At 47.9% G+C, this 23,023-nt stretch overlaps 6 protein-coding genes and 1 pseudogene across 7 annotated transcripts in view; all 7 read right to left on the reverse strand.

Moving 5' to 3' along the window:
* TEOVI_000779000:pseudogene overlaps positions 1 to 5 on the reverse strand; it is a 999-nt pseudogene extending 994 nt beyond the window's left edge. The window contains exon 1 of the mRNA in view: positions 1 to 5. This exon is cut by the window's left edge and continues 994 nt beyond it. Within this exon, the coding sequence occupies positions 1 to 5 (5 nt within the window).
* A 1,765-nt stretch (positions 6 to 1,770) lies between these two features.
* TEOVI_000779100 (uncharacterized protein) lies at positions 1,771 to 3,417 on the reverse strand (the record flags this gene model as incomplete). Its single annotated transcript, XM_067221937.1, has 1 exon — positions 1,771 to 3,417. One exon carries the CDS (start codon positions 3,415 to 3,417, stop codon positions 1,771 to 1,773), a length of 1,647 nt encoding a protein of 548 aa, XP_067078038.1.
* Positions 3,418 to 4,703: 1,286 nt separating this feature from the next.
* Positions 4,704 to 5,534, reverse strand: TEOVI_000779200 (uncharacterized protein; the record flags this gene model as incomplete). Its single annotated transcript, XM_067221938.1, has 1 exon — positions 4,704 to 5,534. The coding sequence occupies one exon, from the start codon at positions 5,532 to 5,534 to the stop codon at positions 4,704 to 4,706; it is 831 nt and encodes a 276-aa protein (XP_067078039.1).
* A 2,281-nt stretch (positions 5,535 to 7,815) lies between these two features.
* Positions 7,816 to 12,840, reverse strand: TEOVI_000779300 (uncharacterized protein; the record flags this gene model as incomplete). Its single annotated transcript, XM_067221939.1, has 1 exon — positions 7,816 to 12,840. The coding sequence occupies one exon, from the start codon at positions 12,838 to 12,840 to the stop codon at positions 7,816 to 7,818; it is 5,025 nt and encodes a 1,674-aa protein (XP_067078040.1).
* Positions 12,841 to 13,885: 1,045 nt separating this feature from the next.
* Positions 13,886 to 14,377, reverse strand: TEOVI_000779400 (Complex1_LYR-like, putative; the record flags this gene model as incomplete). The annotated part of the gene is made up of 1 exon (XM_067221940.1): positions 13,886 to 14,377. The coding sequence occupies one exon, from the start codon at positions 14,375 to 14,377 to the stop codon at positions 13,886 to 13,888; it is 492 nt and encodes a 163-aa protein (XP_067078041.1).
* A 773-nt stretch (positions 14,378 to 15,150) lies between these two features.
* Positions 15,151 to 18,585, reverse strand: TEOVI_000779500 (uncharacterized protein; the record flags this gene model as incomplete). Its single annotated transcript, XM_067221941.1, has 1 exon — positions 15,151 to 18,585. One exon carries the CDS (start codon positions 18,583 to 18,585, stop codon positions 15,151 to 15,153), a length of 3,435 nt encoding a protein of 1,144 aa, XP_067078042.1.
* Positions 18,586 to 20,457: 1,872 nt separating this feature from the next.
* Positions 20,458 to 22,203, reverse strand: TEOVI_000779600 (uncharacterized protein; the record flags this gene model as incomplete). Its single annotated transcript, XM_067221942.1, has 1 exon — positions 20,458 to 22,203. The coding sequence occupies one exon, from the start codon at positions 22,201 to 22,203 to the stop codon at positions 20,458 to 20,460; it is 1,746 nt and encodes a 581-aa protein (XP_067078043.1).
* Positions 22,204 to 23,023: the final 820 nt, after the last annotated feature.

Consider the following 23,023-nt stretch of genomic DNA (forward strand, 5'->3'; position numbering starts at 1 on the left):
TCTCCACATCTTCCACAACCAAGTAAAAAGTATCGAGAATCATATAAACATAATAAAATTTTAACGTTGGATGCATCATGTGCTGTTTGTTAGGATTATGGCAAAAGCAAAAAGAAAACAAATATGTAACGACCCCACTGTTGCTGAGACCAGAGTTATTATACTACAAGTGAAAACGTCTTTTCAGTAGCACCATCTCAGAACGATGGCACCGCTGGTACCAAATGTAACTGGAAAACTGTCTTCTTGATGTAACGACAACGTTTCCTACCACTTGGAATATTGAGGAACAAGCGGTGCGTATGGTGTTAATCCACAATTTGTCGTTTAACCCAATAAGCTTACGTGCCATCGAGAGACAATATCAAGCTACTTAGCTAACCTCACCAATTTCCTCGCATAAGCCCATCTTCCGCTGATGGTTAAGGTATCTGTATTATCCTGTTAGGTTTATTTTTATGTAAGTCGCGCCACTCTTATTGATGTTTTTTTAATAGTTAATATTTATTGTCCTGGCTCAGGTCCTTAAGTTCGTTCACATCCGTTTGGCAAATGGTTCCTGTTGATGTCTTTAGCGTATCTTCCTACCTTTTTGTTCCTTCTCTTTGGACTTCCTTTATCAAAAGTGCAAAACTTATCCTTCGTCACTGTCGTATATATACCGAGACATTATCCTCATCTCCTGAGGCTCGTTTTATTCCCTCCCTTTTCTCACCTCCCATGTCCCCAAAATAATTAGTGTGGAATACTTTCTTTTTGCGAATCAATTCATACGTCGAGTTTTACATGCGATATGTATAATTTTTGATTCGTGAGACTTACGCCGATCGCACGCCAACCGGAAATCTGGTGAGTGAAAAGAGCCGGAGTTCTACAGACGGGATGAGCAAAACCGCTTGATTAACTTCCCTTTTATCCCCCTCCCCCCACCGCACAACTGTTCACTGCTGATTTTCCTCAAAACAACCCGGCGTTTCCCCCTCTTCACACCAACACACACTTAATTAAATACAGGACGCGTTCGACACAAAGGTTTCACATAAGTGCTTAAAACAATCTACTAAAGGTAAATAGGGAAACCTTCCGCCGTTACCTCATAATTTCTTTTTGAAACAGATATCCCCTCTCCCTACTTCCCGCACAATCGCTATAAGTACCCACTTAAGCAACGCTGCTTCATTTTTTTTCGATATGTTAAGCCACAGACACACGCACACCTCCGAGGGGTATCACAAAACCTGCCGGGTTCGGTCGTTCACCAGATCGTACATTTTGTCGAACCTCCACCTGTTCAAACTCTTAAGGATGTTGACGGAATGGTGCCTTTCAATCTTATTTATTGGCATCCTCTCGCACATTCCATTGTTCCACTCTTTGAGGCTCGTACGGACTCAAATCCAAAAGAATGAGCCCCCATCGCACTTGTGAGTTGCCGTCTAACTTGCCTCTTTAGCACGCACGATGAGCACTAAAAGGTCTCGCCTCTCAACTCTTAGAGATATGGCTGACGCCTCTAACATCTTCACGAGAAAGCTTATGATAATAGTGAAGGAGGATGGATAAGTATTAGAAAGGATCATGCATTCAGCACTCGCGTGTATATGCATAAATCTGGGCCCGCATTGTTACAAGATCAACTGAGGAAGGAAAGTTAACGTCGTGCGGCACCATATCCGACCGCATGCCGACCATGCGGAAACACAACGAAAATTTAGGATCGACATATCCATAGAAACTCATGTTCAAAAGCCTACAACTCTGAAGAAGCAGTTAACTGTCTTTCTCACCATCATCTGTCTGTAAGATGTACTCTTCTGCGCCGTGAGCACTGAGGCGCCGTCGCACGCATCGATCCTCACCAGTACCGTCATTCCCAGCGAGAGAAGGCGAATTACCTGTTACTGCAACCAACATTTGCATTGTGGTGGTAAGTGACTCGAAAGCACTAAGCATAGTTCCGGGACCGGTGGTAACAGCGGAGTGAACGGCAGGATCCGTTAATATTCGCTCACTCTCAGTTCCCGCTTCGGCGCGGCGTGTGTTGGCGAAATCATTCATTAATTGGAGACAGCTTTCACACACAAATCGCCGACCAAATCGCAACGTTACCGGGTGTTCATCCGCACAAATGATGAAACATCCACAAACAAGACATAATCGCCGCGACTGGTTACTCAATTTCCCTTCTTCGCCATTTTCCTCTGCCTCCTCCTCTCCTTTGATGTCGGCGCCTTCCCATAGGCAACAAATGGGTCGCCTCATCTTTAACTGCTCGCGGTGGTGTTGTGCTGCTTTTCCGGCAATAACACGCTTTGCCTGTTTTGTATTTTCCCCACACGGTCCCCCACTTTGTTCAGTGCGCAAATCAACATTCAGTATTTCAGCATCGGCACCCACGTCTAGTCTCGTCACCGTGTTCAGTACATTGAAAATGGATGTGCGGTAGGAACCCAGCATGATATTAATAAAAACTTCGAGGGTACGATCGAAGGAGCGCAGAGCCGTCAAGGTACTGAGTGAAGGTGTAAACCCTGCTTGGATGCCGTGCAGGCGGCAGTATATGACAGCTTCGCGAGGAATAAGGCTTCGTAACGGCCGCATCACCATGCACTGTCCCAGAAAACCACGATGTCCACCAAAATGGACAATGCGATTGCTGTTGCTATTGCTCATTACCTCTCGTAGCGTTGCCACACAACAACGGAGAGCGTTCTCGCCCGTCAACATGTGATACCACTGACCCGAAACTTGACGGATGTCCCTCCATTTGTTAATACTTTCAACCGCTGCAACGGTCAGAATGCGTCCACGCAATCGACTGTAGAGAAGTTCACGGTGCGAAAGCGGAATACGCGGGTGGTGCAACACCTCCCGGAGTCCGCGTAGTTCATCAGGCGATAAATAATCACTGTACTGCACGATCTGTACTTCATCCGCTGTGAATAGCGGGGTGCTTGCAAATTCCCACTGTTCGCATTGCGTGCGCACCAGGCACTCCAGTTCTTCAAACTGTTCCTTCACCTCAGAAAATGTATGACAATACCTCCCGTTTTCCTGACGGGCATCATCACCTTCATCCGCAAACGCATTAACGGGGCCCTGCTGGGTTGGCGCCATAAGTTCTTCTTCACGTAAGTGCAGCGGAATGAGTTCAAATGTCACACGCCCTTCACCTTGTCTTATGCGATTTTGCGTCCGCAGTATCCCGAGTTGGTGCAATAGCATCATGGAACTAAAACCTCCCGATACGGCAACTACCACCGGCTCATCGCACGGTAGTCCGCAATTGCGGAAAAGCGAGTCCCGCGTGAGGCGGGTGCAAAAATCTGTGAAGCATGAAGAACAGTAACTTTTAGTGGGCCCGTCACGGCTACACACCACCGCTGACGCTGACTTGCATTTGAAGCAGACGGTCATGTTATATTTGTTTGGCAACTAACTATATGACTCGCCAGCTCTGCCCCTCTATCCTTTCCTTCAGCGGTGGCTGTAAAAAAAGAGTGTACATGAGTAAATGGCGAAGTAAAGGAGGGAAGAAAAGTAGTGATAAAGAAGCTGAGCAATCGATTCACGAACAAAGTGGTAGAGTAGTTTCTCCCAATTTCTCTTCTCTTCCCTTCTCTTTTTTTTTTACCGCCTTTTCTTCGATGGTGGCGTTCTGCGTGTACGTGAAGCCTTATCTAAGAACGTAAACGATTCTTCATATCGTGAGAAGCCAATGCGTTAACTGAACACACGTGTCTCGGTCGCCTTTTCACCGTCTCGTCTTTCTTTTCTTCTTTTGGTTTTGAGAATTAATTGAGGTAAAACAAAACAAAAATACAAGACTGAAGTATGGTAAAACACATCACCATGGATGAGGGAAGAAGGGAGAAGTCATTTACACCACCTCAAATATTGGAGGGAGGGGGGAAAGTTAGGCGGTGACACAACGGCTCAATGCACGGCCTTCATTTCCTTCTATCTTTCCACCCCAAGCGCAAAGGTGTGCATGTATATACTTTCGATCTTTGAGGTTTCATAATTGTTTAAACGTTTCATCCCATATTGAAAATGAAACCATCAGTTTTGTTCCCTCCAAACAGAATGCCTCCTTGAAACATAATCACAGTGGAGAGATGGAGGAGATGCAAAGAGGAACTGAAAGCAACACTGCGCAGGGTTTCTAACTGTCCCCTCTGGTCACCACTCACAAAGGCAAACAAACAAACTCCCCCTTTTTTTCTTCACTCATCCGTACATGTGTGGAAAGGGGAAGAATGATGAGAAAAAGAGGCGTTATATATTTAAGTTAGAGCACACACTGAAAGTGAATAACTACAACACGGCCTCAGCCCCCTTTTACTTTCGGTTCATGGCAGAGAGACGCACCACAAAGGCGTATACATATGCACACTAGTGGGAACCATACGGAGACGGAAGGAGTTACAATTTACACCTTTCCTCATTTTCAAAAACTTGTGAAAGTTCCAACAGTTAACCAACCCTAACACCTGGGTTTCGCACAGCGTCGCCCTTTTCCACTTTCTTCTTTTTTTTCCTCTCTTGTGTCATCACACCATGATCTGCATTTTCATTCCCCCGTTTCCAGCCCCATTTTTCTCTCTCCATCCCTCCATATCTTTCAAGCTCTTCTTTTTTTTTTTTTTGCAGTCTAGTGTTCAACTGATTGTTAACACACCGAAACAATCCCAACCTTTTATCTACTTACCTTTCCCCGTTTTGCATGCGCTACCACCACTACTCGATGTATCCGCACCTTTTACTCCTGCAGTGGATGCAGTTGATGAAGCCCTAAACGGAGTTTCCCCAGAAGGAAAAGTAGAAGAGGAAGAAACATTCATTGCTGCTGCTGCTGCTGCTGCTGTCGCTCCAGTGGTTGTGGTTGTGGGGGAACTCACCAAATCACTTGATTTTTCAACTTCTCCTTTTCGTTTGGAGTTTTGGGTTCCATCAACCTCGCCTCTGTTCGCCTTTTTGTCGGCCCCGCTACGCTTCCCCTCGTCGCTTTTACTCGGAAGGGGAGCAGGTGTGGCACTGGATGAAGAAACGATAATCTTTGAGGAGGATTTCTTCATTTTGTCCCGCACCACCTCCCGGTCGCTGGTTCCAGAGTTTTTTTGAGCCCTTGCAACCAATATACGTAAGGTGCTCTTCATCAATTTCCGAGTGGCTTCATCGTCTGCTAACGTAACGGTTTCTGTCACCTGCTCACGCTCCCCCTTCTTCTTACCATTGCGACTACGATTTTCGTGGTGTTGCCTCAACATCCGCCGCTCCTCCAGCCGCCGTTTGCGTTGTAGCGTCTCGACGGGGTATTCAATGTCACAAATCGCAAGCCGTGGACAAAATTCGGTCATCTTCTCTATCGCTTCCTCGTTACTCAGTCGTGTAATGCTAGTGAGAAGTTGCTCCAACTCTTTCCACGCATCTCTTCGCTCCATTGTATCCGCCACTGGTCGTATTTTCCATGGTAAAAGCAATCCTGATGTTCGTATGCTTGACTTAAGCAGCAACACAGAAGCTCGAAGCATTACGTTGTAGAACTCGCTTACACTTTTTTACGCGACTGAAACTTTGAGACGTGCTCCTTTTTGCTGTTCTTTTTTTCTTTTTTTTTTTGGCTACTCGGCTACAATTCGTATCGTACTATGCGGCGTTTACACTTGTGATTAGAGAAGCCGGTTAGACGGCCCGCCCACGACTCGTCACAGCCTGCAAACAAAGAAAGAGGGGAAACAATTCAATACGTGATTTATTGAGCGATCGCTGGATGAATTACGGGCGCAAATCAAGACACCCTTTCTTCCTTCGTTGCTTTTTTAATTCTTTGTTTCGTTTCAGTTATGTGTATAACTCCAATTCTTCGCTGGAATAATGTTCCGTAAGCTTCAGCACCACTGGAAGCCTTTGCAATACGTTAGTCTCCTCTCTAATATTTTGTGCGAGTGAGTGAAGCTGCGCTTAGGGAGGAGGAGGTTACGAAGGTTCTATCAACCTCTAGTAAAGTAGGGGTGAAGCAAAAAAAGAAAAGGAAAAAGATTATAGAAAAGAGAAAAGATGTTACGCGTTATAAATACACAGAAATATAAATTTAGAACAAGGCATGGGGAAAAAATGAAGGAGGGGGAAAAAAAAGAGAGTAAATATCAATGGCAGCAGCGGTTGAGGAAAGCGTACCAAACAACTTAGAGGAAGATAAATGAAAAACTTTCCTCCCAACTGCATATATTTTCACATCCTTCAAACCAACATTGCCTTCACAGAGGAGTAAAGCCGGATTTGAGGGAAAATAGAACAAATGGGGCTGGGAATCATCAGCAAAAGAAACATAAAAGAAAAATAAAGCGCGTAAAGAGGACGTAAAGTGGACAAATATAAGAGCACAAGAAAGAAGGAAGTTGAATGGATGGATGGATGAATGAATGAATGAAAAGGGATAGGGGGTAGCAAGAAAAAACGAATAAAAGAGGATGCGAAAGGAAAAAAAAATGCGAAAACATACCGGGTGAAACGTTGATCTCCACATTGCCTATCATGTATGTGAGCACCTTATTTACGAGGTGCCTAAGTAGCGGCTAATGTGCAGCAAGAAAACGGTGTAAATAATATTCAAATTCCTCCTAAAAGCAAAGTTCCACTACATGAAACTAAGCAGTCGACACCACAACAATAACAATCCCACGAACACAGTCCAATCACAAGTGGATAATACATGCCAGAGGCGCAAAGAGGAAAAGAGAAGAAAAAAACAATCAATCAATCAATCAAAGAAGAGAGTCTAACACGGAAAACAAACGCATCGAAATGAGAAGCACCTGCTAGATATAAAGGAGAAGTAAGCAAAGGATACCGGAAGTAATCCCAGCAAAAAAAAAGGACCTCCACGGAGAAAAGCGAATTGAAAACAATGCCGGACGAAAATGAGAAGCATCTACATACAAGTGGAAGTAAACGTTACTATTCTCTGAGAAATGTCTTTTTCTCCCCTCTCTTCAAACCGCAGGTGCCCCTATCCAATTACAAACCGCCGGCATAAACATTATGCATTGCAGTAAATAGAATCATCGTGATGCAAAACTTTGAGAGTCGGTGAGATTCGCATACAAATACATATACGCACAAGAAAACAACAAACACAAAAAAGAAAACAGAGCACCACCATCGGTAACCGTTTTAATTTCTTTTCCTCAAGCACAGACTCCTCACCATTTCCCCCTCGATATATATATATATATATATATATATATGTATCTATATATTCTTCATTCTCTCTCCTTATTTTCTTCACTCCCTATAGCCTCGTCACCCCAACTCCAGCATCATAACTCCCCTCCCCACTATGTATGTGTATGAATATTTACGTGCGTGCGAAATGTACATACATGCACGCCACTTTATTGTTTCATTCAACAGCTTGCTATCGTTTCTGCTCACGCCCTTATATTTGTTTTTATTGTATATTATTCTCCTCTCCTTTCCGTTCACTCTCCATTTACGCCGACTGCCTTTGCGTGCCCTTCACAAAGCAGTTGTGTGCATGTATGTGGGGTGCCTTTGATGGTCCCACTAAAACTTTTTTTAATTGTCATTGTTGTTGTTGTTGTTGTCAGACAAAAAACTTTTTATCCATCGGAGCGCGGTAGAGGAAAGGAAGGAAAAATACCCTCTTCACAACTGGAAACTGACCCATGGAGGCCACCGGAGTTTGAGCACATTTAACAGCATTATCTCCCTCAATTTCCTCACGGTGGTTGCATGGAGCTCACCACACATAATAAACAAAAATGCAAGCACCTCACACAAGATTCCTCATCACATGGCCACATCAAGATCCTCACACACATCCAAATCAAGTTTTACTCCCACTAAACACCGCATCAAACGTTCACTGAGACCCACAAGGAAACCACTCGGGTAAGCCAATGAAAAGCGCTCCATGCTAACTTTTTCACCCGCTACAACATTGGAAGATGGACACTTTACCAACCGAATTGGTGGACAATCAGATGAATCCGTTATATTACCGTCTAAATTTGTAAGGGAATCAGCCGTGGCTGATGTGCCAACTCCAGTGGATGACGCGCCTAAAATAGCGTTCACGGAACGCTCAAGGTGTGCCCTCCATGAAATGAAATCATCATCACTAGTCTCTGTTTGTGTTGACCCAGCCGCCGCGGTGCCCGGTTGTTTGCTGCTCGACTTCCCCGTTGGGGATGCGTCATTACTCTTCCCCTTTGACTGACTGTGCCAGAAGGAAAGCGTGTCGATTAGGTTGAGAAACTCGTACACAAATAAACATTCACGTTGCTGTGCGTTCAAAGAAGACGTATTTTCGTCCAACCGGCCAACGTCCACAAATGACTCCGCTCCCTCTCCAGCCCCCAACTTGGTGAGTGTTGCTTGCATCATAAAGTAAATTCCCGCCCCCATTAGGAATGTCGGCACATCCTCGAGGGTTGATAGTGTGGGAAAGCATTGATAGAGGAAATTCTCCACAAACTCATACGTCTCAAGGCAATGCCGTTCGAAGTCAGGGTCATTGGGATCGAGCGACCGCTTCGGATTCCATATGCGACCAACGAAGTTGAGATCTGCCGAAGCCTCCCGAAGCCACTCAGATTCCGAGCGGACGCAATAACACGCGAGTATCATGCGATTCCGCTGCTCGACGCGATCGAGACGGGCCTCCTGCTCTTCCCTAGTGTCAAGCATCCGCTGCTTATAGTCGTCATGTGGTGTGTGACTGAATATTAATTTCCATGCGTAGATAGCCGCCGCGGTGAACACGCGCTGCTGAAGGGAAAGCGCAATACTCCAGTGTTCGAAGGGTCGCGGCAACGACTTGGGTATGGGTTCTAAAAACCGTAATTCATTCGTATCAACAAAACTATCCACGCGAACTGATGGTGGGTGTGTAGAGAACATATTCAGAAATGAGGAAGGTGTGCCATTCCCATCTTTCACATTTCCCTTCACCTTAAGTGAAGAGGAGTTATATATAGCTCGATACGACTTGATCTGGAGGTACAAGTCATCGCTAGACCTGGGTTTGGAAGTTGGCATCATGTTCTCGAACGCATGCACGCTGCTGTTCCCACTAATAATGGAAGCGGTTTCAGCCATTTCCTCCGCGTTGCCATCTTTACCCCTGTTCTCCTCGTTGTGCTCCGCAGCCTCCTCAACATCATCCTTTACTGTACGCCAATCGCACGAGGCAAGGACATCGTAAGCGGAATAAGGCCGTGACTCGTAACGGCTGCACATGACACGCAGTGCGTACACAAGGGGCTTCGGTGCACGAAGAAGTCGGTGTAGCATACCGACCTTGAGTGTTACTGTATCGGGGTGGTAATTGTCTGCAGCGTGCGTCGATAAACCAGAAGACTTCAGGTGTAACGGTGGAACTACTGTTGCCCTAGTGCCGCTTTTATTTTTTACAAGAGATGTTGCCGACTGAGTTCGAGTTTTAAGAGATTTCATGGGGGCACCCGTGTGCGACTTCGTTGACGCGCTACTGCTCATTGTGCTTAGTTCGGTCCTATCGTGATGGTCGCGCAGCAAACTCTTTCGCTTCTCTCGTGTTCGGTCAAACCTCTCTCGCATGGTCGGTACCGGGGACCCGCCATTCTCTTTATTCGTTTTAGCGTTTGGTGTGGACGGTTTTGTGGACTTTTCATGAGTAGAGTTCGCCACAACAGGCTTTGGCGCTTCCTCTTGCTTCTGTTGAAGAAGCCGGCGCCGGCGGCGCACGGCTAAGTTGACAATGAAGAAACTCTGTAGACGAGCAGCCATAACATTTCTGTGTTGCAGCCGCTGCTGCTGATGTTCATCTTCCCACCTCTGCTTCTGCAGCTGCTTTATCTCCAATCGTGACTTATATCGTCGCCAGCAATGAACTATGCGTGCCGCCATTTGATTACATGCCTCTGAGTCACACAAAAATACACTATCCACAGGAGCGGAGAATGGTTTCGCGGTTGCCGCCTCAGTTTCCTCCACCATCGTCTCTTCCTTCCCCTTTTTCTTCTGCTTGTCGGTGTGTTGGGCCCTCTGCCTCACACAACGGAGCAGAAAGCGTTCAATTACCTGCGCCGCATGAACCCGCCGGTGGTTTTCATCCACGGATGTTACTTCTACACCTTGGCACACGGGAGTGTTGTACTCTTTCCCCAGCAATGGCAGTTGCTCCTTCCTTGTGCTCAAAATTTCTTGATTTGATGGTCCAGTGGCTCTGAAATCACCTGCAGCTTCGGCGGGACTACCCCTCTCTCCAATTATGGACATATCGTTGCCATCACGTGCCTCATCCACCGCTGAAGGGACCATCGCCAACTGTATGGAGAATGATTGAGTGGGGCTACCCAAATTCCCACTCGTAGAGTTGCGCAGCGCTAGTCCTTGGATTGTTTCCCAGGTAGCTTCGGCTTGCTTTATCTGCGCCGCGGTGATAGCACCTTCGACGGCCGGCGTGCTGCTCTTTTTCGAGTGCTTCGTCTTCGACCGCTTTGCCGTCCTCGTAGGAGAGGCATTTCTCGCATTGAGTTTTGGAGTTACCTTCTTCGACCCCATGAGTACCGCTGCAGAAGACCTCGCTCGGCAGAATTTGTTAGCAAAGGCGCCGTTAGCCGAGGTGGTGGAACGAATATGCTTTTCGGTAGCGGTATCAAATGACAAACGCCGCTTTCCTCCCCCAATCACAAGTCTAGGACTGCGGGCAGTGCTGTCATTTCGCTGAGGATAAGTACTGTTCAAGCTGCTCTCCTTCTCGTCATCACTAGTATTCGCCCAGTCAGCAAACGCAACCCCCACAAACGGCAAATGTACGTCCGATGCATGCGTGGTGCTGCTAGAATCAACAGTCCTGTGACTATCGGCGCACCTACTCGTGCTGTAGTTATGTTCACTACCTTTCGTACTACTCGCGAAGCGAGTGAGGGGTTTGCTGGCGGGGGCTGACGACGCATGAACCGCCCGGCGCGCCGCAGCACTTAGGTTCCCCCCTGTTTTCGGTTGAAGTTTTTGTTCGCTCAGTTTCCGATCTTTGACTGCACGAGCACTATTGGTCGATGCGGACCACGTCGAAGGAAGGAACAGTGGGGTCTCCAGCAGTCCTTCATCCGCTGTAGAAATGTTTGTCCCCTCTGCCAAGGCTGAACGGACACGGTTACACAACTCCGAGAGTTCTTGCACTATGATACGCTCCTGCGAGCGAAGGAAGTGTAGATAAGCGGCAGGGATCGCCGTAGGCAGGTTAATCGATGTCAGGGATGCCGATGCCTTTGGGACACTTTGAATCTGGGGCACAGCTGGCACACTGCAAGCCTTCACTATCTCCTGCTGCTGATCGTTAGACGCGGGCCCTGCATCACCAGAAATGGAACCCAAAGGCCTCCTAACCTCACAGGATAAGTTAGACAGGCATAACAGTAGTCTCACGTTGCACCGCTGTAACTCCTTAAGACCGCTAGTTAACGAATCTGCTCGCGACTGGAGGGCACTGATGGTTAAAGATTTCGAGCTATCGTTGTCAGCCGCTTGCTCTGAATCAAGTGCTCTATCCTCGTGCAAACCATCCTGCTTCTTGTTGCACACCTCAAGGAATCTGTTCAATGACTCCCTCACATCCTGTCGCCGCTGTTTCAACTGTTCCATCTTGCTGCTATAAGGGCGGAGGTGATCACAATATGCTATCATTCGTCGCAGTGACTCATCCCGCAAAACGTTCGCTCCAGAAGCTAGATTGGTAAACTTTGTTGTGGAGGCTATCGATGGTGCCTTCACAGTGGAACATCCCTGAATCTTCGAAGTGCCTTTGCTTTTCTGTCGCCCCTCCACAGATGATTGTGATTTCGCGCTAAGAGCTGGGCCGCTTGGCATTCGCTTCAGAGAAAGGTCAATGTTTCTACCACTGGCGCTAGCACTAGCGCAAACACTGTCATTCGCTGTTGATCTATCACCGATTGGTAAGCCCACATTCGAATCAGAGGTAATATCGGTCTTTTCGCCCAAAACAGCGGCAATCCACGATTCTTGTGGTGACTGTCCAACCTCTTCGCACAATTTCCTGTAGCAGCTTACGACCTCCTTACGCATTTCATCATTGTTGCTGGGCGTCACCTCCTGCAGCTTCATCCGCATTGAGCGAGACCGAGTGTTTTGTTTTGCATCAAGCACAATAGGCGGCCGTGCAGTCCCGAGAGAACCCTTTACCGGGGACAGGAGATGTCGTTGTCCGTTGAATGTGTTTGTAGCATGCATGCTGAGTAGCGATCCCCCCTTCCTGTCGTTTGTTACACGCCGGAGTGACCGAGCCCTCCCCACCTCCTCTATTATTTGCCCAACTGCCTTCCCCCGAGACTGCTCCCCACTCCCCCGTAGTACTGCTGACGGCATACGGGCCAGTGGTGCCGTCGCCGATGTAGTGGAGCGACGCTTTCGAGAACAGCGCGGTGCCGGTGACGGGTCTGTGCGGTGCTCGACCATATCTCGCCAGAGTGTTGACAAGACCGGGGTGGCAAAGTGAGGGGAAACGGCCCGATCTGGAACGGACGGGGGCCGCCGACGAATGTGAGCTCCGGAGGAAGCGGCTAGTGTAGGTCGCACTGCTGATGCACGCAGCGTCGGATTACTTTTCGTCACTACAATGTCTTGAGGTCTAGGCTTTGGCGAAGTTAGTCCGTCTTCAGTATCCATAACACTTCGATGAGCGAGACGGGGAACAGACTGACATGAAGCGCCTGACGTTCCAGTGGTGGGATCAACTGTACCCGTCGTCGAAGCACCACCCCCCAACACTGACGACGTGGAGGGGGTGACTGCTACAGAGGCACGGCGCATAACCTTCGGCTCCCTATATATATATATATATTTATATATGTTATATCGGTCGAACGTGCGCTCCACAGCCCTTTGTACAGGCACCAACGCAGGTGTCTCCTGATGGGCAACCGCGCAACACCTCAAGATAATGTTCGGTAGCTCCAACAGTTTCCTGTACTCTGTTGTTGCCCCACTCGCTCACACACTTGTTTTCCACCCTCTGCCTTTTGTGTTGCCACAGACGAAACGATGACACGGATGAGCACAGTTGGTCGTACCAGTTCCCGTGTGGATCCCTTGCCCACTGACAGTTTGTGTGACACAATGCCCTCGGGAGAAACTTCGCTCGCGTGCCCCCCTAAAACTGCCCTCCGAACTTTTTCTGCTATCCACGAAGAACTGGCGAGCCGCCTCAGTGAAATACCGAAGGATAAGGCCAATAGAGAAACAAAGCGTGTTCTCTTGCTTTTCTGGGACCCGCAATATTTGGCGTTGGAAGATACTTTCCTGATGATTCCGTTTTCTCTTCTCACCGTTCCTTTGGTTCGACTCAAAATTAGTTTTATATTTCGTTGTTTCCTTTTTTTTTTTTGCTCTGTTACTGTTGCTTTTCGCTTCTTTCCTCTGGTAATATATACACGTGTGTATTTTTACACTTCACCCCTTACGTGTGCCCACACCTTACCTGCTATAGGGATTGTGGATCCCACCGAACCACCTCTACTTTCCCTTTTTAAATTCAACCTCTCCTCTGTTTAGTTAGTTCTGTCGCTGGGAATGTGTGAAAATAGGAAGCGAGAGAAGTAAATAGGCAGACGCCTAAATAAGGTAGTAATACAGTGACAACAACAATAACGTAAAAAAAAAAATGCAATGATTACCAACATAACGATTTTCTAAACTGATGGCGATATGATTAACACTACTGGAAGCATCGGACCACCTGCTAGAATATAAGCATTAAAAAAAAAAAAAAGGACGCCACTTGCCGGACAAAGCCTAAACTATCCATACGAATACGTCGCACCGTGTGTACATCTCAGGACTCACAGAATAAATCCCTTTACAAGTGAAACCCCGGTTCGCTTTGTTTTGCTTGCAGTACGTGGCTACGAAGCCTCCGCATGGTCTCTTTTTGTTCTGGTGTCAGTTGTTGTTGCTCTTCGGGCGTCATATCCCGAGAGGTTTGCCCTACTAAAAGCTGTACGGCATACGAATACCATGATTGATAAAAGATACGCGCATGCTTCTCGCTTGCGTCTATGTGACGCTGAAACTCCGTCTGCACGAACCGATCACCAAACTCACGCTGAATTGGATGCAACTGCTTTGCATGCAACTTATACAAAGTGCGGTAAAGGCGGCATATGGCATGTGTCCATCCTTCGCTGCGGTATTCTACAGAACTCAACTCCATTGGATGGGGTAGGGCCTGGAGCCCACTGATGCTACCGATGCTGCAGCAGCTACGGGCAGTAGCGGGGAAACCACGAAAGGTGGTTACATCATCACGATTTTTGTTGAGGCGTAAATGCCAAGAGGGCCTCGCTCGCATAATTTTTTTTAACTACTTCGTTGAATACCTACTACTTGCCACTACAACTGTGGCAAACCTTCCTTTTCACTCAATGCTGGGAGCGCAGCTCACTTCGTTCCTTCTTATTTGCCCGACGTATTTTGACAGTTGTTGTGCTGTTTACGTGCCAACGCGGTAAAGCAACGGCCCACGCTATACAAATATGAGATATTTAGCGGTATGGAAAAAAAAAAGTAGATAAGGGAGGAGGGGGAAAGAAATGCGAAGAACCAAAATAGTCAGCAAAGTGATTAACAAGGCAAACCACTTTTCGTCCACCCACTACCCAGTTACGTATCTATATCTTGATTTAACACAAACGCACATACGAATATAAGTTTTGCCCCACACTCTCCAAATTTACACAACTCCACGGGAGAAGGGGAAGATACGATTCCATACGTGCGTCTGTGGCACGCAATACATTCAACGCATGTAGGAAAAGGTACAGAACCTCCCCCATACGATATGCACTGGCCAAACCGGACCATAGATATACATTCGTTGCAAACACAATCATGAGCGGCCCGTCCGCTAATTTACAGTGGCCAACGCTGACACATGAGCACAGGTGAAAACAAGTGCACATACGCATACTTGTACTTCTGCAGCTAACTGACAGCCGCACTTGGAGGGTAAACTCGTCTCATCTTTGGGATACTGAGTTCAGTAAACATGGGCGCGTGTGTGTGTGTGTGGGGGGGGGGTGACCTTAGTACCTTAAAAAGAAACTAGAAACTTTCTGGGCCCCCTTATTCGTTAGTCTCCGCAGCAGCGGCAGTGGGGGATAAAATAGCACTAGTGGAGGCATGGGAGATTCCATCAGATCCCAAAACGTCATCCGCGCCCTCTCGGTTGATCAATTCGTGCATAGCTCTCCGCGAATCCGTCGTCATGTGCAGACGGGGTTCCGCATTGCTTTCCCCCCTCAAGTGCGGAGTGAATGGCCCTAAATCCGCTGCACCTCGCGCGTCGCAACGAACCAAAGTGAGGCGCGGAGGCATCGCTGGAGTGGCATACCCTTCATAAATATTTATTTGGGTTGCCTTCCATATGCGGTAAACGTCACGGGCATTATCCACTCGCTGCCGTCTGACCGTTGAGCGTTCGGCGATCACTTTGTGCAGCTCCTCTGCGATTCTGTTGACTCTACGCTGTACAGGAAGACCAATTAACTTCATATCCATTCCCGCCTCCCGCAATGCAGCTGCGGATCGGTCAGCCAGCACACGCTGGCGATACATAAGAGAGACGAGTGAAAAGTTAAGCAGTGCAATATGGCGCTGTAGATTCTTTTCACGACCATACTTCTCGCTTACTTGTTGCCATACCTCATTTGTTGTCGCGGAGTTCAACACCAGTAGTGCACAGAGCTGCCGTAAGGTTGGTCCAACGGCCGGACGCTTCAGTTGCGGAACCACGTGATTCCGCGTGACGTACTGATGCGCATTCACATAGAGGTCATTAAACGCACTCATTTCCTCATGTATGGGCTGTAGTTGCGTTTCACCGTAGCGCGCGCGAAGCATAACGCGAAATGGTTCGCTAGTGTTGCGCAACTTCAGCGGCCATGGATGATAACCCCTACCGTACTCAGTGGTGAGCATTGGACCAATTAGGCTGGTGCCAGCGGAGACAAGATCTTGCAAAGCGGTAAAGGAAGTATAAAGCTTTTCATTGTCCCGTAGAGAGGCATCTACAACGGTGGCCCTGTTGAGGATACCATCCATCATTAAATACACAGAATTCCATAGTTCACTCAAATTTTCAACCGTGGCCCTGCGAATGCGGCGGTAGCTACTTCTCAGTTCGTCAACTTGTTCCCTCAGAAACTTTTCCAAATACTGCTTGTCCGTTGCATTTTTTATCTTCGTTATCTCCCTCTCCTTTGTGTTGAGTGCAGCCAATAATTCCCCTCGACTTCGCGCGTAGTTCTCCTTCATCTTCCGCTGCACGAGCTCAAAATGCTTCCGTGCTCTTCTCTCAGAAGTTTCCGGATCGGTAACCATTGCCTTCCCAATGATTTCCATGTTCGCGTTCCTTGCCTTTGATGCAGAAGCAGGAAGTACTTGATCATTTTCCACCGCCAGCAGGACAAGGTCGAGAAGACTCTGAACGGCTGTGCAGTCAATGGATATTACGTCACGGGTCATACTCATAGACCTGTTCAGCCCACCACCGCGACCATCGTAGGCGTTCATGTTTCGAGTTGTGTAACTACTTCCAATGTCAGTGGACGGGTCGTCTACTGAGGCATTTTCGTCGTTTTCATCGCTGTGCGTTCCATGTCGCCTGTGACTTTGTGCCGAACCCGGGGTCGGACGACGCGTGAGATCACTTGCGCTGTTGTTCAGCCCACGAGAACTCTCGTATGCACCCGGCCTTGACACCCCAGAGGAGGGTGGTCGCCAAAACTCACCCCGAGAGAAGCTATTGTTCCGCTTTCGATCCCCGCCGCACACACCCGCTGGTGACTGAAAATATATGGGTGACGCCTGCATCCCCGTCAAGGACCGCTGCTGATCCTTCAGTGCAGTCTGATATTGTATTTGTTTTTGTTGTACTATGGTAAGTTGTGAACGCAAGGCTGAGCACTCCCTGTAAAGTGTTTCGCGCAGGTATTGTACCACTTTCTTCTTGCGAGAGGTGTACTGTTGTTCTTCACTCAGTTCCTCCTTTAGCAATTTTATTTCTCGCTTCTTCTCCTCAATATCAACGTGGAGACTCTCTACATATCTCACAAGCTCGTCATACTTTTCGCATGTCACCGTAGTTGTGCTATTGCTATCTGTGACGACCCCAACAGATACGTACCGTGTTTCCTGGTGACATTTCGCAACTTCTGATAACTCTTTTGGTTTACCACCGCCAGATAGTGGAGCATACTGCGTGTCAAGTTTCGATGTGCAGTGGCTTCTTGACGAAGAGGTGGGAACGGAGTGTTCCCTCGTAAGGTCACCCCCCTCCCGTCCTACGGTGGATACCTCGCTGCTAAGGTCCTGCTGTATGCTTCCAGACGTCACAATCGCTGCGGGTCGGGGTGCAAACTTAAGCTTCATGTCAGGGGCTTTGTTTTTTGAAGGGGATTCAACGTTTTGCGGAATCCTGCTGCTTTTTCCATAAGTTGCGGGAATGGCAGCTTCAGCGAAGTTCATCTGCAGAGGTTTCTTCGCTTCTGAACCCACCCAAGTTCCTGTGAGCGAAACAGACTGTTGACAAAGTGTAAACTGGGAAGACATAAGAGTTTTCGGTTGTTCTGCCACTTGTTCTTGTTGCTGAGGAACTGGCTGCTCATCTACAGGTGGTACCTCAGGGTCATTGGCCGCAGCACACATGTCCCCTGTGCAAGCAAGTACGGACCCATTTACTGGATCCCGTACGTAACATGCGTTAGGCAACACGGTTGGCTGTTTACGGAACTCTTGATAGAGTTCCTGAAGTTTCATAGGGGTCAGTAATCGTTCCCCATCACCTTGGAACTGCGAATAGGACGGTATCTCCTTCAACAACCGGTCTAATAGTGCACGACTCTCGAAAACCTGGCAGAGACATGATTTGATTGAACCTATTTGTGCTATTTTTAACTTCTCCACAATAGTATTTGTGACCTCCTCCACGATGAGACGCAACGTCTTTGGGCAGGGCTGCTGTGCGAGTAAGGCACCCTCGTCACCCTCGTCACCCTTCATTGGACTGGACAATATAAGGTTCTTCCCTACTGACTGCGATGATGGCCGCTTCTTCACCAAACTTGGGGTTGCTTCAGGTAACAAGGTGGAGGTAAGTGACATGTTGGAGTTCATTAACTCCTCTTGTTCAAAAGTTCTCTCAGGTACCTTAGAGTCCTTATCACTCTCTACACCCAAGCGAATGCCTAGCGGGGGGGTTCCTACACTACCGTAATTTGCACGCCATTGTAATTGTCGCATCACCCGATGGTAGACACCCTCCAACCGCGGATGTACGTCTTTCGACGACAATGTCTTTCCCGCATTCTTAAGAGTTTGATAGCCATTTAGATCCCTCATATCTTCTCGACTTCCATCGCTATCCGAATTATCGGTTGCCCCATCGAGTGCTCGTCCACCCGACCGCTTTGTAAGCGTCGGAAGTGTAACGGTAGCAACGCGTGTGTTCTGATTGTTGACAAACACACGCGCCTCCTCGCCCGCTGTTTGGTTGACCATGGTTTCCTCAACTAGATTCCCTATCGCGAAAGGGAGTTTTTCAACAATATATATATATATATATATATATGCAATTTCTATGTATGAGTACCTATATTAGCAAGCAACTCTGAATAGCACACAAAACCAGATCGATCACGGACAGGGTAATGGGGGCACGGCCAACAAAACAATGGATATCATAGTGTGTGTGTGCGACCGCCACCACATTTTACAAGCAGTGTCTTGCTGTAGGTGGAAGGTAGCGCCAACTTGAGATAAAGTTTAAAAAGGCCTTGATCATAGCTCTTCTTTGGCACGCGTTGTAACGGTGCAGTCCCGTAACTCTTAGAAAATTTAGTTACAACTGCCAAACACCACGAGCCAAACATACACGGAGCCACGGCTGCACGACACTTTTATTTTTCTTCCTCCCGGGGACCTGTGTTCACAAGGAAAAACTAGAAAGGGACACAATGTAAATCAAAGACGCACTCCACGTACTGCAGGCAGGAGCGGTAGAGTCAAGGACTGTAACTATATGTGCATTCATGTTTTAATAAACTTGTCTGCCTGTGTAACTACTGGCCCACGCCCTATGAGGCGCACGCAGCACCTCCTTCACCTTCCATTGCCTCTGCACGGCTACGGGTAAAGACCCATTCTGCTAAAGAGAAAAAACAAAACTAAGAGCGAACAAGGAGCAGAATAGCAAATACGAGATATAATTCCGTATATTCCACCTTCACATGCAATACAAAAGCCTCCTAGGGCGCTAGTTTGACAAACTTCAACGTGACTTTAGTAGTTGAAGTGGTTGAGTCCGCTCACTACCCAGCAGCGGCCATATAAACTACACATCAAGACAAGCCGACCCACGCAGTTGTTAGGAGGGAGGATAATAACATTAAACAGGGAGATAACTCTCAACAACCGTGACGGTTGCCATGTGTCCCCTAAATACCGGTGCGCGAACGGGGTAGCAGCATTCAAACTACGACTCCGTTATTTTCTTTATACAGAACGACGCGTAGCACCACCGACTGTCCATTTTTCACAGATGCAACGAGGCTTTTTCTTTTTTTTTTTTTGCGCATTGACTGTGTCTTAACTGCACCGCTCTCCCATTCATACCCCTCCCTCTTCGTCCAAGCAAGTACGCGATGTGGCCGCGCGCACCACAAATGCTTATATATATATATATATATTTATATATCCACTGCACAATGTTTAGCGGCGATGGCAAAACACGAAAACATACACACACACACGCACACGAAAAGGCCACCGACACGTATGGAGCACGTATGTCTTGAGGGGGGGGGAAAGAACAAAAACAGCTTGTAACGAATGTTAGCCCTCTGGGGGAAATGTTGTCCCCTAAATTCTAATCGGTACATATACAGTCAACAGCGAACCCATGCAATGCCGGTCACTGTTACCTGCCGTGATCATGAAATAGGTGTGCCACACACTCTTCCGGTGCCACACTCAGAAACCAAAAAGTACAGATACACACATTTATATATATGAATACCAAGGGCAAGGAGGAAAAAAAAAGGAAACAAAACAACGTCTTCCGCCATGTTTGTACAAATTCACCAACAAGCGTTTCTTTTCCCCGCGTGCCTCCCCCCCCCTACATTTACAGGACCCCTGCAGTTAGTAGAGACGATGAGGTGATCGAAAGGATGGAACGGTAAAAGGTGAGCATAAGGAGCTGCGGAGGAAAGAGCACCTCCAACCCAACGTCAACTGCTATATGGTTAAAAAAAAGGGGGAGGGGGGACCGAATACACAATACGACGTACATCCCTTGCGAGGTGTGAGTGCAATGAAACAATGCGGTGGGGATTGGTGATATCACCACAAGGGTTCAATCGAATTGGTCACCTAATATAGTTTCTTAGACAAAGTCCAGTGAATCATGTTAGGCGGGGGATTCGCGTCACCCATGTCATATTTCCGGCAGTAGCTGAGCCGTGACGTCTCGTAAGGCAGTGGTCGCTCCGGCAGCCATTTCGGTCCAAGTAACTTCACTATTTCAGAAACTGGCTTGGGCCCGGTTGTTAAAAAGTAATCAGCATCACGCAGCTGCGCCAAGGCAACAAGTGGAAGCAGTTTCTCTCCCCCATTTGCCCGTGCATGCTCGGGAACCGTATTGGACCCCCGGTTCGTCGTTCCTCTCAGTCCTGTTGGATCCGTACCTTGCAACGTCGACTCATAAGTGCCTCTCAGATTATTGCCATCCTCACTTTCTGTGGACTCTTCCCGCAGTGGCGTGTGAGGTAGAGTTGCCTCACCATCCCGTTGGTTAATTTTCGGCATGCACACATTGGCTGTAAATCCCAAAAGCACATGGTCGGGGAGATCGGTGAGTGCCACCGGCTTCGACATGGGACTCTGACCACACTTAGAGTTCGTAGACCGGGGGGCATGAGTAGGCAAAGTTGCTCCCTCAGCTCTATCCGGTAACGAACTTGCCGGGAGGTAACTAACTGCATTGGCATTCTGTGCCAGGGTTGTTGAGCCTGCTCTGTAGCCTGCTGCTGCATTTCGATCTTCCCTGCGACTTTCAGCTCCAGGAGATATAAAACGACCCTGAACCTCACTAAAGGTGGCCTGTAGCTTCTCTGGAACCTCCGCCCACAACACTTTCCCCTTCCCAACGACCGAACTGATACCCTCACGGGCCCGTTCCACGCAACGCAGATCACTGGATATGACGTCCTCAACGGTCTTGCGAATCTGGAATGGTTGAGGTCGTATATCGCTTAGTTGCAAACTGCGAGCCAAGTCCACTGCCACCGTTCTTTTCCCATTTGTGGTGGATAGCCCGATTCGACACACCTCATTAGCAGCTCTTCGTTCTGAAGTGGTGCTGGGACGCAGCCTAGCGTAGTCCCTGCTTGCACCGCTTTTGGATGCGGCATTGTAGTTACAATCGAGTACACTTCCGATATTGGGGTTAACGCGCGGCGGTTCGCCATCAGCCGCAAGAAAGCGAGAGCCGTCACCAAAGTCGTACATGTGGTTGTATGTGAGTGTCAACTCAGAGGGATCCTTTTCATGCGGGATGTAACACCCCTTGCTACGGTGGTTGTAATATACATAACTCTGCCTGGCTTTGTCGACACCCTTCGAGGGATCCTGTCGCCGTATGAGGCGCTCGTAGCACAGCTGGTGATACAGTGAAGGGTCCATCACTTCTTTTTCGCGACGTAGCGTTCCAGACATAGATGCAGCGGGTACCAGATGAGCTGCGACACGCGCCGATCGAGTTTTGGGTGAGCTGCTTGATGTGGTGGAAGGCTCTTGTCGTGGTCCCATGTCGTTCTTATCGAAAGTTTCTCCTCCGATGGTACTCAACCTTATCGTTGGAGTAGGAGGTACTCTCAAACTCTCAGTTGTTGCTGTTGATGGTGCTGCCTTCGGGGAGCCAGCACCGCCTTGACCACCGTCGGCATCACCGACAGCATTCGCCAAATGGTGGGTACTGTTTGCAGCCCCCTTTACATTGCCCGCCCCTGCTGGGCCTTCTTTCCGAAGCGACCTGTGAGCAATCATAGTTTCCTTTACTTGACCGTTTCCGGGCTGATCGGTTTTGGGTTTGTGCGGCACGGCCCATGACGCCAACATTTTTGTTTCCTTTTGATGTCCCCTAACGATATGCGACGTCACGATCTATCTGCCTCTGTACTCCCCTTGCCGTACCTCTTTCCCCCTTTAAAAAACAAAACACAAGGTCGCTTTTCGCTCCTTATGATCCGTTGCTTTATGTCTTATACACGATAGCGGTCGTCGCCAACACTGCTGGGAACCTGCCACTCTACCAGTTGTGGAAATGCCCGTTAGGGGGAAGAAAAGAAAGAGGGGGAAAGTTAAGTACACAACATTTTTGACTTTCATATATTTTGGCCATGCACAAGGCATGCATACCGAAGCACAGGTTACTATCACTATTTTCTGCTGCAGCTCATTTGTGACATAGGTAAACATAGATATGGGGAAATACATACAGATACAGTGGTTAGCGACCCTCATCAATACACAAACTCCACGTTATCTCCGGTAGTTGGATTTGAGGATTCGCCACCATCGACTTATTGTTCCCTTTCTCGCCTTTCTCTGGGCCCCTCTTTCCCATATATACTCACCATCCGGTGTTCCACAACTGTAGAAACAAAACTAACCATAAATGTACATACTGACAAGAGATCATAGCACCAAAGGTACGGGAAGGTTTCCAATAAACATATAATTCGACGTTGTAAAGCTACAAAGGACTGAAGGGAAAAGAAATTCCAGACCGCTACACATGTGTGGGCATGTGTACTATACCAAAGAAGGCAAATGTTAAAGAAAAAAGGTATAGCATCTTTCCTTTCCTCTTCCCATTCTTCGCATGTCTAACTACATAGTTACATTCGGACCGTTACGCTCTCCACTACTCAATTCC

Source organism: Trypanosoma equiperdum (genome assembly GCF_001457755.1).
Source record: "Trypanosoma equiperdum strain OVI genome assembly, contig: ctg_1520, whole genome shotgun sequence".
Lineage (NCBI taxonomy): Eukaryota > Euglenozoa > Kinetoplastea > Trypanosomatida > Trypanosomatidae > Trypanosoma > Trypanosoma equiperdum.